Source organism: Camelus bactrianus, chromosome 7 (genome assembly GCF_048773025.1).
Source record: "Camelus bactrianus isolate YW-2024 breed Bactrian camel chromosome 7, ASM4877302v1, whole genome shotgun sequence".
In the NCBI taxonomy this organism is placed as follows: domain Eukaryota; kingdom Metazoa; phylum Chordata; class Mammalia; order Artiodactyla; family Camelidae; genus Camelus; species Camelus bactrianus.
In genome coordinates this window covers 74,470,812-74,484,279 of record NC_133545.1, presented here as the reverse complement: position 1 = coordinate 74,484,279, position 13,468 = coordinate 74,470,812, and the positions used below count along the sequence as shown (strand labels likewise).

At 37.9% G+C, this 13,468-nt stretch overlaps 2 protein-coding genes across 3 annotated transcripts in view; one reads left to right on the top strand and one right to left on the bottom strand.

The window, feature by feature from the left end:
* The window catches only part of FBXL13 (F-box and leucine rich repeat protein 13), a 168,100-nt gene extending 159,997 nt beyond the window's left edge, over nucleotides 1-8,103 (top strand). Inside the window, exon 21 of the mRNA XM_010946662.3 lies at nucleotides 6,895-8,103. Coding sequence (XP_010944964.1) covers nucleotides 6,895-7,081 — 187 coding nt within the window. The 3' untranslated portion in view covers nucleotides 7,082-8,103. The remainder of the gene's footprint in view (nucleotides 1-6,894) is intronic.
* Nucleotides 1-13,468, bottom strand: part of FAM185A (family with sequence similarity 185 member A) — a 130,040-nt gene that overhangs the window by 63,367 nt on the left and 53,205 nt on the right. The gene's annotated exons all lie outside the window — the stretch shown is intronic.

Below are 13,468 nucleotides of genomic sequence, written 5' to 3'. Positions count from 1 at the left end.
TAATCATGGTATATGGAATGTTAAAATGGGATTAATATGGTGTTTTGTCAAGAAGACCCTAGATATCTAGTAATTTCCAAATATTGCTTTGACTAGTCACTCCTCTTGCAAGGTCTCTAAGTAAAAAGTATGCAAAGAAAATAAAAGGCAAAGTAAGATTTTACTACTAGCTGGGGTTGGCCCCCAAAACCCAACACAAAACTTTAGTTAACTATGAATCTATGGAAAATTCCTTTACCTAAGCCAGGACAGGCAAAAGGCCTATTTTATTTTCTACCACTAAGCCTAGCTGTCCCTATCAGCAAGAAGCAGACAGAGACTTGGCCCTAATGCTTAGAGGGGAGCTGGCCTGTCTGCTCATCTTATTGTCTAAAGAGGCCAAACCACTTTAGTCTCCCTTTATAGCTCCACTCCCACTAATACCTAGCAAGACAGAATTCTCTGATTCTATCCTTGTTTGTTTTTTTTAACATTCTTTTATCGAGTTATAGTCATTTTACAATGTTGTGTCAAATTCCAGTGCAGAGCACAATTTTTCAGTTATACATGAACATACATATATTCATTGTCACATTTTTTTTCGCTGATTCTAACCTTGTTTAGCAATGGAGTAGGGATGTCTCCACAGAAGGAAGGATTGGAGAATCCCAGTGTTCAGACTAGTAAGGCTCCAGGAGCATCTGTCTTGATGTCCAGCTTCTAGGAGAGGATGCTGTTTGTCAGCCAAGGAGCTCCCAAGATACCGGGGTTTCGAAACTTTGGTTAGAGAAGTGGTAGGGCCTGGCCACATTCAGCTGCTTGGGGTCAGCTTTAGAAACTGTAAGGCAGCTTCCTTCTACACTTAGACCCTTGGAATCCTTGGGTGGAACTCGAAGTGCTGCACAGAGTGCGTGAACCCTTCTAGACACAAGCTCATGGTGATGTCTAATCCCTTACCATGTTCACTCTAAGAAAGCACATTTGTTTGATCTTGCCAGGGCCAATGTGGCTCCCTCAACAGCAAGAGCTTTGTTTTGTCTGAGAGAAATGTAACATTTGGTAATTAGGATAGAGGAGATTTTTCTTGGGAAGAGGTTCAATGACTTTAAATCACAAGGCAATGTACTCCCACACATTTGATCCCATTTGAACATACAAATGTATAATGCAGCCTTTAAAATCTGGTTACAGCCCTCAGAAGAAACTGTTCTGTATATACAAATCCCCCCATACTCAACGGAATCTGAAAATACTGCACCAGCTTTACAAATCAACGAGGTCTGTTCAGCCCACCCTTTCTGAACCAGGGGAGTAGCAAACTTTTGATCAATGAGCAAATTGGATGTAGCTCTTTTGCAGGGGAGCTTCCAGCATGAGATATGCTGCCATTCTACAACCCCAGAGCCTGAAGGGATCCCAGGAAGTGATTTCAAAAGCCTTATGTGGAGACATAATAAAGGCTCTTTTAATTAAGAGAAATAAGTAATAGCTGCAATTATAAACATGACAAGAAAATCTAGCTGTCTATATTTGAAGCAGTTGTAATTTAGCCAGCATTTCAACGTATGGACCTCTATGGGGAAAGCAAGGAAGGCAGTAAAGAGGAAGAAAAGCAAGCACAGTGGAAGAGAGGGAGAAAGACCCGAACAACGGTGTCCACAGCCCAGGAGGGTCTGAACAACAAAGAGGTGGAAAAGCTGTTAAGTCTATAATTAGCAAAGAGTAAAGGAACTTTCTGACATTTTTGTGTCTGGGGTCCAAAACTTTAAACTTTAGAGAGACGAGCAGAGAAAGTCTAAGTGGTCTTAGAGCCTCAAACAGCAGTATGGAGATTTCTTGAAGAGTTTATTTAGCAGTTCCTGGCAACATAAATTACTACCTAGGTACTCAAAGAAATCTGTGCTGCTAGGAAATAAAACTCATAGCTGTTTCTAGCTCATGGAACGGTCTTTGTGGAAAAGCCTCTGCAATCTGGAACTATTGACTTGTACTATTGATATGAACAAATAATATTACTTAACAATTATTATTTGCCATGTACTGTGCTAAATCCTATTTTATGTTTATTATCTCATCTAATCCTCACAAATACCCTATTACCATAAAAATGAATCAGGAAACTGGCTTAGACAGGTTCGATAACATGCCGGAAGTCATACAAATAAAAGGCAGAGCCATACTCTGTACCTAGGTCTTAATCAGTGCTATGCTGCTCTTTTGTCTTTAGTGATTCTTAACCTTTTTTTAAAGCTTTAATATTCAAGGGATTTGATCAATAAGGGGAGACAAGTGCTGTGTTTGCTCAATTTACTTGCTAATGCATAAAAAAGAGGCTGCTGATTACAAGCTGTCTTTGATGTAGGCTCCAAATTCCCCCTTCTTTTAGCTTACTCAAGAAACTAGAAGGAAATGTGAGGGCAAGTAGTTATTACAGGGGTAACTTTGAATCTCTTTTAATTTATAAAACGCAAAAATCACTTACAAACTTCAAAACATCATTATTATTAACCATCTAATGAGATACTTTACAACTGTTTGTGGCATATCATGTTTGAAAATCATTGTTCTATACCAATCCAAAAAATCTCTCTCACCAGGTTAAATGTGTGATGATGACTAACCATTGCGGTAGACTGCTTCAATTCCCAAATCATCTCCTACAATGTCTTGGAGCCACAGAGGCTAAGCTAGAGTAGAAGGTAGTCAAAGGATTCCATATGCACTCAAAGAAACTTAGAACACATAGTGATTCCTTAGGTATTTTCTTTTAAATATATCCTAGCTCTCATACATACTAGAGCACTAAGCTATTAAAGAGAGAAAGAGAGACTTACAGAGACACACAGAAAGACATGTCTCTGGCAGGAGCAATTGCTGCATTTTCAAGTTTCCTGATACTTTTTAAAAGTACATAGGTGCAAAAAACACACAGCTACACCGATGCTGTGAAAAAGAACTCACAGAAACTCGCTGGCAGTTACCATGCTGGTCTGTTCTCTTGGGTAGGTCCTGAGTCCTAGGAGACAGTCCATGTGAAGATGTCAAAGGTCCTAGTAAGGTGGTGAAGGCAGCTAGTTCATGGGCTAAGGATTTTCTAAAGGGTGGAGAGGAAGTAGACTAGGGAATAATCTATACTAGCATTCAAATTCTAAAAATAATAATATCAGATTTGTCCTAAAGATTCCCATTTTCAGTTTTTCCCCAGGACCACCACTGCCATGAAAGTGCACAGGATTAATATAGGCCTTAGAGATTATCTAGACCTGAGGAAGCCTTATCCTCCTGGCATGTAAGCCTGGGAGGAGGGGCCCAAGACTTGATCCTGCACTCCCTGGCAGTCTGTAAGCATCACCCCAACGGTCAGGGGGCCCTCTGATGCTCAGCTTCACTGAAGCTGACTGTGGGCAGAGTGGCGAGCAGTACTTACCACTAAGAGCTAAAGTAAGGGTGGTATGGAATCAAGAAATAAACAGATCTAAGAAATGCATGTACCCCTGTGTACTTCACCCACAGCTGGGGCTCAGTATGCAGCTGTTTTTTTAAAAAAATATGCAGCTCACTTTGATTCTGTCACATCATACTGCATTTAATGAGTAGTCTCCCTGTTCATTCCCTATTTTTCTTGTCTGTACTGAGTCAAAAGCCCCACCTTTTTTTTTTTGTTGTTTTCTCAAACTCCCATTATTTGCTAACTGTTTTTATATCAAAATTACTATCTAACTTACTGGGGCTTGTAAATGACTGAAGAACTGTATGACCCAATATTTACACATTCCCAAACTTGACATTAAGAGTACTTATCCTCTTATCAGTTATCTGAAACTCTCAAAAACTGTTGCACTTCTGAGGCCAAAGATTATGTATAATTTGGTCAACTACTTACAAATCTTTTTCTCCCGAAACATGTCCCTTTCCTACAGGTCAAGACCACTGCTGCCTCTAACTGCAGTAGTCTTGTTATCATCAGTGGCATTAAATCATTACCAACAAGTGTGAAATATAGTATGTGTGTCCAGAGCTTTACTGTTAGGATATTGGAAATAGCAACCTGAGAATGCCTCTTCTATATCAAAAACAAAACAAAACGAAACAACAAAACACAACCAAAAAAACCAGCAGCAGCAGCAGAAAGTAAGAGAGCTAAAGGACTTTTTGGTGTCAGCTACTGAAATCTCTTGCTTTGGCTGTTATGGTTGGATTTCAGGGAGATACAAAGAAATGTAATATACCCTTAAAACCTTAAAGAAAAGGAAAATAATGAGGTCTAAAATTATAAACAATTAATACCATGAAGTTACGTATTGGAAAGAAATTAATTCTATGATCAATCTCCTACAGAAGTTCAGAGGAGGAAAGAATTAGATTGGTGTCCTGAAAGCTGGGCAACATTTAGACAGGCAGAGATAGAGTGAAGGGTAGGTTAACAATGCAGCTCAGTTGCCCAAGAGAGTGTTTTACCCATTTGAAACTGACAGTGCCAATGTTTTATGCTGCAGATTCTCCCAGCATTTGGTATTATGTTGTGGTAGGCTCTCAAGGTTAAAAAAAAAAAAATCTACCAGGAAACACCTTCAAAAACATGGCAATCTCAACTACATACAATTGCAAAGGGAGAAAAATATTCAGGAGAAGAAAACAGGGAAAGTTAAAGATATAACACTATTATTTTTGCATAATAATGTCCTATTTACAGGCTGTATAAAGATTACATAAGTTTAAAACAAAGGATTACACTTAAAAAAAAAGATTAAAAAATCAGCAGAATGCAAAACTTTACCTTTGACTATAAACTTATCATTTTCAAATTTGAGAATAAGTATTTCTCTAAAGAGAAGACATCTGCTTGCCAAATTTCAATCCACAGGGATTGGTGGATCAGAACTAGAATTTAGTATAACAATTGCTTTTACTTAAATTGTTCTTTAAACTTGCGTAAGTTTTGTGTGAGTGCAAATATATTAGCCAAAAAGCAAGGTGGTAAGAGATAGAATTAACAGTGCTTTGGTTGTCTCTCTGTTGAGTTTGGTTACAGTTATTTTAATACACCTACGATTTGCCTCAAGTGAAACAGTATTTTGAACAACTGATGTAACTTAGCCTTTTCCAATTTCTTTGCCCTACTAGATCTCATAAAGCTATTGGGCACAAGTTTAAGTCAAAGCACATGGCAATACCAGCCTCCATATCAATGGCTCAGTTTTCAAAATTTTGCAGTCAATAACTCAATGTTATATCTAGCAATAGTAGGCAAAGTAGCCCCATCATGGGCAAACATTATTACTCATTTCTGATCCTACAGGAGTTGCCAATTACTCATTCCCTTTTAGTACTGGTCTTAAGATTCAAACCAACTTCCTAGGAAAATCCTCCTATCCTGGAAATGGCATTATTTTCAAGTTACATGTATTTTTTTTCCTGATGCTGCAATATTGTGATTTATAAGACATATACTTTTGGTCATTCAGATTTCTCATATATATCTGGTCTTCTTCCATGGTTCCTAGTTTATAGTTCTCAAAACTCTTGGAATTTCCTGAGTGATAAGAACAATTGAAGAATCTTTTATCATAACATATGGTCTCTTACCTTCAGTTCCTGAAAGTGATTCAGAGCCATAAGGTGAAATGGGAGTCTTGTTATTTGTAACAAGCCCCTTTCTAACACAACTGAGTTTATGTTAAGGAGGTGACTTTTGGAAAGCACCTAAGGATGGGGGCTGGTTGCCAAGGGAATCAACCATGAATAGTGGAGTGGAAATTTTTCAGTCCCAGCCCCTGATTTCTGGGGCGAAGAGGGAGCTGAAGGTTCAATCAGTCACCAATGGCCAATGATTTAATCAACGGTGCCTATGTAATGAAGTCTCCATAAAAACCCAAAAGTATAGGACTGAAGATCTTCCAGGTTGGTGAACACGCAGCGATTTGAGGCAAGTGGTATGCCTGGAGAGAGCATAGAAGCTCAGCGTCCTTTTCCATACCTTGCCCTATATGCATCTTTGACATCTGGTTGTTCTTGAGTTATATCGTTTTATAATAAACCAGTGATTCAGTAAGTAAAATGTTTCTTAGTTCTGTGAGCACCTCTAGCTGGTAGGTCAGAAGCCCAGGTGACAACCTGGACTTGCAATTGGTATCTGAAGTGGAGGGTGGTCTTGTGGGACTGAGCTCTTAATCTGTGGAATCTGATGCTGTCTCCAGGGAGATGGCGTCAGAATTGAGTTGAATTGTAGGCCAGCCAGCTGGTGTCTGAGAGTGGCTTGGTAGTGTGGGGAACCCCACCCCCAACACACTCATGTTGGAACTGGAGTCCAAAACAATTTCTTTAGATGCTTTTTTGCTTCTTCCTTCTAAGTAAGACAGTAACAGTATTTTTAATCATTGTGATCATGGACACCTTTGAGAATTTGATGAAAGTCACAAACCCTCTTCTCAAAAAAAGGCACAGTAGATACAAAACTGCGCGAATTTTCAGGAAATTCATGGCCTCCCTGAAGTTCACCCATGTATCCAGCAGGGATCTGTGGACTCTGGGTTAAGAGCTCCTGCTCTGGTACGTGGCCAGCCTTCACAGGTTAGGACACTCCCTCATCAAAGAAACTGGAAATATCAGGTAGAGGGCTCACTTAAGAGTGCCCTCAGTGTTCCCACACCATGGCCATGCATAGTGTCCTTACTCATTTACTGTATCTATTAATCTCTGAATTGGCTGAACCAGAGAACTACTAAGCCAATAAAGCTTTGGGATCCTGATTATTAGCACAATTACCCACATCCTCCCCCTCAGGAAGGTAAGAGAGATGTGAAGTGTATTCAAGTTATGACAGTAAGTTCTTTAACTCCACATATGATCTAGTTTGAAAATTCTGCACTAGTGATTACTTCTGCAACTAGCTAATGCTAATGACTGTTATTACAGGAAAGCAGCTAAGAAAATGTCATCTATTGTTCAGCATCAGGAACACAGCTCTGCTGACCCTCCACTTTGGTTTGGCTATGACTGGGAAGGCAAGCCTCTTACAGAGCAACAAGATACAACACCATTTAAAGATTTAGAATTGACCATGAAAGAGTCAACATACAGTAGTGAAGAGCAAGTAGTATGACCTTCAGCCTCAAGGAAGAAGAACAAAAAAATCTAGAACTTGGCAACTTCATTTGATGCAAGTATTTTTACTAGCTGGATCTTGACAGTGTAAACAAGCAGCAAATCATCTCCAGATTCTCATTCCAGCTACAAATGTTTCTAAATACTTCTATCAGTTCTTCTAATAATCATGATTAAAAAAGGCTAAATCAAGTACTGCTACTATGTAAAATTTCCACTTAAATTTACCTTAGTCAAATCAATAGTTTTGATGAGATTATCAAGTCTAAGGTTACAGTTGTAGGAAACAATCCTGAGAGAGGTGACATTTTTAACAAGGAATTTTTAATCTTCTCTTTAGAAAAGAAAGCATATGGCCATATAAGTCACAGTAAAGAGTTTGAGTCAGGGCAATGGCTTCAAGGATCTGTATCTATTATAAAAGATACAGACATACATTTTTAAAAGAAATGAGGCTTTCGAGTGATTTCCAGACATTTAATGAGAGAGAACTAAATGCCAGTTAACCCTGTACTCATCTCAACATTTGACTTAACAGTCAGGGGCAAATTAAATAGAAACAGAAACTATCTGTGAATAGAAAGGGTATCAATGCAACGTCTCAGAAAGATTGTCTTTTAATCAAATTTGCACTATGGAGGAATTTTAAAACCATGCTATACCAAAAAAGACGCTCTTTCAATTTTATGCTAGGAGATATGCATTATTAATTGCATATCTACATATTAACTTTTAATAAGATTTCATCTATGAACTTTTATAATTCTGGTAAAAGATAGTAGCTCTATTTAGATTTTAACAGGATTCAAATGATCACATGCCACTGCATCATTATTTGATACTATGTAACACTGATGTTGATAGGGCCCAGGAGAGGAAAATTTCTGCTGTGACTGCCATAAACAAGCTGTGTTGATAATACTAGATCAGTCTTTTAACCTATTTCCTTCATTACTTATCTCTTAAGTGGAGTTACTGTTTTTTGTACCCCCAAATTTTGCAGTAAGGATAAAACTTAAGGTGAAAGATATGAAAGTTATTTTGAAAAATTATAAAAGGTCTATACTAAGGCTTTATTATAGACTACTCTGATTTTAGCTTAATGCTTTTAAGTAATTCTCCCCTTTCTTAGGTTGATTTTGAAAGTTTTTGAAATAGGTAGTATCACTCAGCTGTGGAATGGTTCCTGCAAGCGGACGGCAGGGCAATCAGCTGAGTACGAAGTTTTAAGACTTATGCCAAGAGACTTAAGATGACTATTCTAAGAGGGTGATTTTTAATGAGATTTGGAGATTCTGGCAGCTGCATAGAAATTGGCCTCTGACCCCTAAGTGTCTCAAGCATACAACAGGAGAGACCTATAGAAGAGGCAACTGCTTCCTAAAGGAATAACACCTGCATAGGGAAGGCCAGGGTAAGGAGAAACACACCCTGTTATGTTCTCTGGAAACCAGGCAGAGTATTTAACTGTCAAAGCTTACTCCAAAAATCCTTGAGTAAAATCCTCTTGTACAAGAACAGGAGACATATTTGTTCATTATGGGGAGACAAATTTTATAGTTACATAAATGAAAGAAAAGGGGTAGTGTTAGAAAAAGCGGGCTTCTGGTGCACGGTGGGGGCGAGTACAAGTATTTATAACTGGCTGGCATATCATACCATACGCGAAGGCAGGGCTGGGGTCTGCGCTGACCCTGTGGTGCATCACATATTCAGGTGCGTGACTGCACGCTTGCTATGGTAGGTCCTAGTGCCTGACATTGGCAGATCTGCACTGATGGCTCCTAGGGCCCAGAACCTGAGGGACACCAGAGTGGGTGGCCAACATTCCTGCAGCTAAGGTGGGGACAAAGGCAGCATCAACAAAGAGTACTCTGTAAGCTCGCATAACAAGTGACAGACAACATCACAGAGGGCATCACCCAGTGGACATCTCCTGTGGACTCTTCTTCCCAGCTGAAGCGCTTCAGCCCGGCTAGCTAAAGCACTCCAACCCTGCCTACCACACACCACAGCTCAGAAACGGGTCTAGAAACCTTTATTTCAGCAACAGGGGAGCAAACTCGGCCCCTGTCAAGGCTGTGACAACCACAGAACAAAAAAGGAGACCCCGCTCAACAACAATCAGGGAGGGGCCTTGGCTCTGATCACAATACCAACCACACTCACAATCAAAGGGATAACAGCCAACACACACAGAAGAAAGATGTGGCAAATATCCATAATAAGCACAGCCCTCACAACAAAACTTAGTGCACACAGCCTACTCAGGAATGCTCCCACTTTAAATAAAAACAAACAAACAAAAAATAAAACAGCCCTTCAAGACAACAGTAGATAGCTAACACTCCTAAATCCATGGAGCCAGGGAAATGTAAGTAAAATGAAGAAGCAGAGGAATCACTCCCAATTAAAAGAACAAAAGAAGTCCCCTAAAAGAATGAACAATGAGATAGACATTGACAGTCTATTAGATCATGACTTCAAAAAGGGGTGTAAATAAGGGGTGAAGGAAATAAGAGACTATGAATAGAGACAGAGAATATATATATAATATGTATATTATGTATATGTATAATATGTGTAAGAATGAATGTATTCTTGCATTCTTATATTATGGTTCTGTGTGTGTATTTTAATTCTTACAAATGATACTGTGCTACACATCTCTCTCTTTCTTGTGTCTGACGATAGCTCTAATGGTGCCTCTCTAAGTCAACTTTTCCTTCCAATTCCTTAATCATAGAGAGCCCCAAGTTTCAGTTCTTGGTCTACATTTCTTCTCATCATGCCCTCAGTAATGTCACATAGATCATAGCTTTAAATATCACTTACAATAATGAGTGTGTGTGTGTGTATAGATATATATAGAATCATTACATATGTATATGCATAATACACACCCCATTAACATCACTGGACAGATCTTCCAGATAGAAAATTAATAAGGCAAGAGAGAAACTAAATGATACAATAGAACAGTTGGACTTGATTGATATTTTCAGAACATTACATCTCTCCAAAATAGAATACACATTCTTTTCAAGTGTACATGGAACATTTTCTAGGACAGATCATGTACTCGGGCACAAAAGGAGTCTCAACAAATTTAAGAAGATAGAAATTATTTCAAGCATCTTTTCTGGCCACAATGCCATGAAACTAGAAATCAACCACAAAAAAACAAAGGAGAAAAAATGACAGCATGGATATTAAACATCCTACTAAAAAAATCAATGGGTCAATGATGAAATCAAAGAAGAAATTAAAAAATACTTTGAGACAAATGACAATGAAAATACAATCACACAAAATCTATGGGATGCAGTAAAAGCAGTCCTAAGAGGGAAGTTCACAGTGATACAGGCCTTCCTCCAAAAAGAACAATCTCAAATAAACAATCTAACCTACTAGCTAGAAGAACTAGAAAAAGAAGAGCAAACAAAATCAAAAGTCAACAAAAGGAAGGAAATAATAAAGATCAGGGAGGAAATAAGTGAAATAGAGATTAAAAAAAACAATAGGAAAAAAATCAATCAAACCAAGAGCTGTTTTTTTGAAAGAATAAACAAAATTGACAAACCTCTGGCCAGGCTCACCAAGAAGAAAAGAGAGAGGACACAAATAAACAATAAGAAATGAAAATAGAGAAATAACAACCAACACCACAGAAATACAAAAAAAAAAAACAACAAAACATGAGAATACTATGAACAACTATATAGCAATAAATTGGACAACTTAGAAGAAATGGACAAGTTTCTAGAAACATACAGTCTATCAAAACTGAATCAAGAAATAGATCATTTGAACAGACCAATCACTGGAAGTAAAATAGAATCAGCAATAAAAACCTCCCTGCAAACAAAAGTCCAGGACCAGACGGCTTCCCTGGGGAATTTATCAAAAATACAAAGAAGAACTCACCAATTCTTCTCAAACTCTTCCAAAAAATTGAAGAGGAGGGAATGCTCCCAAACTCATTCTATGAAGGCACCATCAGTCTGATACCAAAGCCAGATAAAGACACTACTGAAAAAGAAAACTATAGGCCAATATCGTTGATGAATACAGATGCAAAATTCCTCAACAAAGTATTAAGCAAACAGAATCCAACAACACATAAAACACATTATATACCACAATCAAGTTGGGTTTAACCCAGGGACACAAGGATAATTCAATATGCACAAATCAATCAATGTAATACATCGCATCAACAAGAGAAAGGACAAAAATCACACAATCATCTCAAGAGATGCAGAAAAAGCATTTGATAAAATTCAACACCCATTTATGAAAAAAAAACCCTCTAACTAAAGTGGGTATAGAGGGAACATATCTCAACATAATAAAAGCTATTTATGACAAACCTACAGCCAGCATAATACTCAATGGTAAAAAGCTGAAAGCCTTCCCCCTAAAATCTGAAACAAGACAAGGATGCACTTTCACCACTTCTATTCAATATAGTATTGCAAGTCCTAGCCATAGCAATTTGACAAGAAAAAGAAATAAAAGGGATCCAAGTTGGAAGAGAAGAGGTAAAACAGTCACTATATGTGGATGACATGATACAGAAAACCCTACAGGCTCCAAACAAAAACTACCAGAACTGACAAAAGAACTTGGCAAGGTAGCAGGACACAAGACTCACAACAGAAAACAGTGGCATGTCTTTACACTAACAATGAAGTATCAGAAAAGGAAAATAAAGAAATAATCCCTTTTAAAATTGCATCCAAAAAATTAAAATACTTAGGAATAAACTTGACCAAGGAAATGAAAGACTTATACATGGAGAACTATAGAACACTGATTAAGGAAATTAAAAATGACTTAAAGAAATGGAAAGATATCCCATGTTCTTGGATTGGAAGAACTAATATTGTTAAAATAGTCACACTACCTAAAGTAATCTACACATTTAATGTGATCCCTATCAAATTACCCAGGGCATGTTTTACAGAACTAGAACAAATAATTCTAAAATTTATATGGATTCACAAAAGGCCCAGAGTTGCCAAAGCAATATTGAAGAAAAAGAATGAAGCTGGAGGAATAACCCTCCCAGACCTCAGACAATATTATAGAGCTACAGTAATCAAAACAGCATGGTATTGGTACAAAAACAGACATATGGATCAATGGAACACAACAGAGAGCCCAGAAATAAACCCACAAACTTTTGGTCAACTAATCTTTGACAAAGGAGGCAAGACTATACAATGGAGAAAAGACAGTCTCTTTAGCAAATGGTGGGGAAAACTGGACAGCTGCATGTAAATTAATGAAGTTAGAACACTCCCTCATACCATACATAAAAATAAACTCAAAATGGTTTAAAGACTTAAATATTAGACAAGATACTATAAACCTCTTAGAAGAAAACATAGGCAAAACATTATCTGACATAAATCTCTGCAATGTTCTCCTAGGGCAGTCTACCCAGGCAATAGAAATAAAAGCAAAAATCAACAAATGGGACTTAATTGAGCTTATAAGCCTTTGCACAGCAAAGGAAACCATAAGCAAAACAAACAGACAATGAACAGAATGGGAAAAAAATATTTGCAAAAGATGAGACTGACAAGGGCTTAATTTCCAGAATATATAAACAGCTTATAGAATTTAGTAAGAAAAAAACAAACCACCCAATTCAAAAATGGGCAGAAGATCCAAAGAAGCAGTTCTCCAGTGAAGACATACAAACAGTCAATAGGCACATGAAAAAATGCTCAATATTGCTAATTATCAGAGAAACGCAAATCAAAACTACAATGAGATATCACCTCACACCAGTCAGAATGGCCATGATTCAAAGTCCACAAATGATAAATGCTGGAGAGAGTATGGAGAAAAGGGAACCCTCCTACACTGTTGGTGGGAATGTAGTTTGGTGCAGCCATTGTGGAAAACAGTATGGAGATTCCTCAAAAGATTAAAAATAGACTCACCATATGATCCAGCAATCCCACTTCTGGGCATATATCCAGAGGGAACTTTAATTCAAAAAGGTACATGCACCCCAATGTTCACAGCAGTACTATTTACAATAGCCAAGACATGGAAACAACCTAAATGTCCATTGACAGATGACTGGATAAAGAAGCTGTGGTATATTTATACAACGGAATACTGCTCAGCCATAAAAAATAAATGCCATTTACAGCATCATGGATGGACCAAAGGATTGTCATTCTAAGTGAAGTAAGCCAGAAAGAGAAAGACAAATACCATATGATATCACTTACATGTGGAATCTTTTTTGAAAAAAAGACAAACAAACTTATTACAAAACAGAAACAGACTCACAGACAGAGAAAACAAACATGGTTACCAGGTGGGGAATGGGGTGGGAAGGGATAAACTGGGAGTTCAAGAT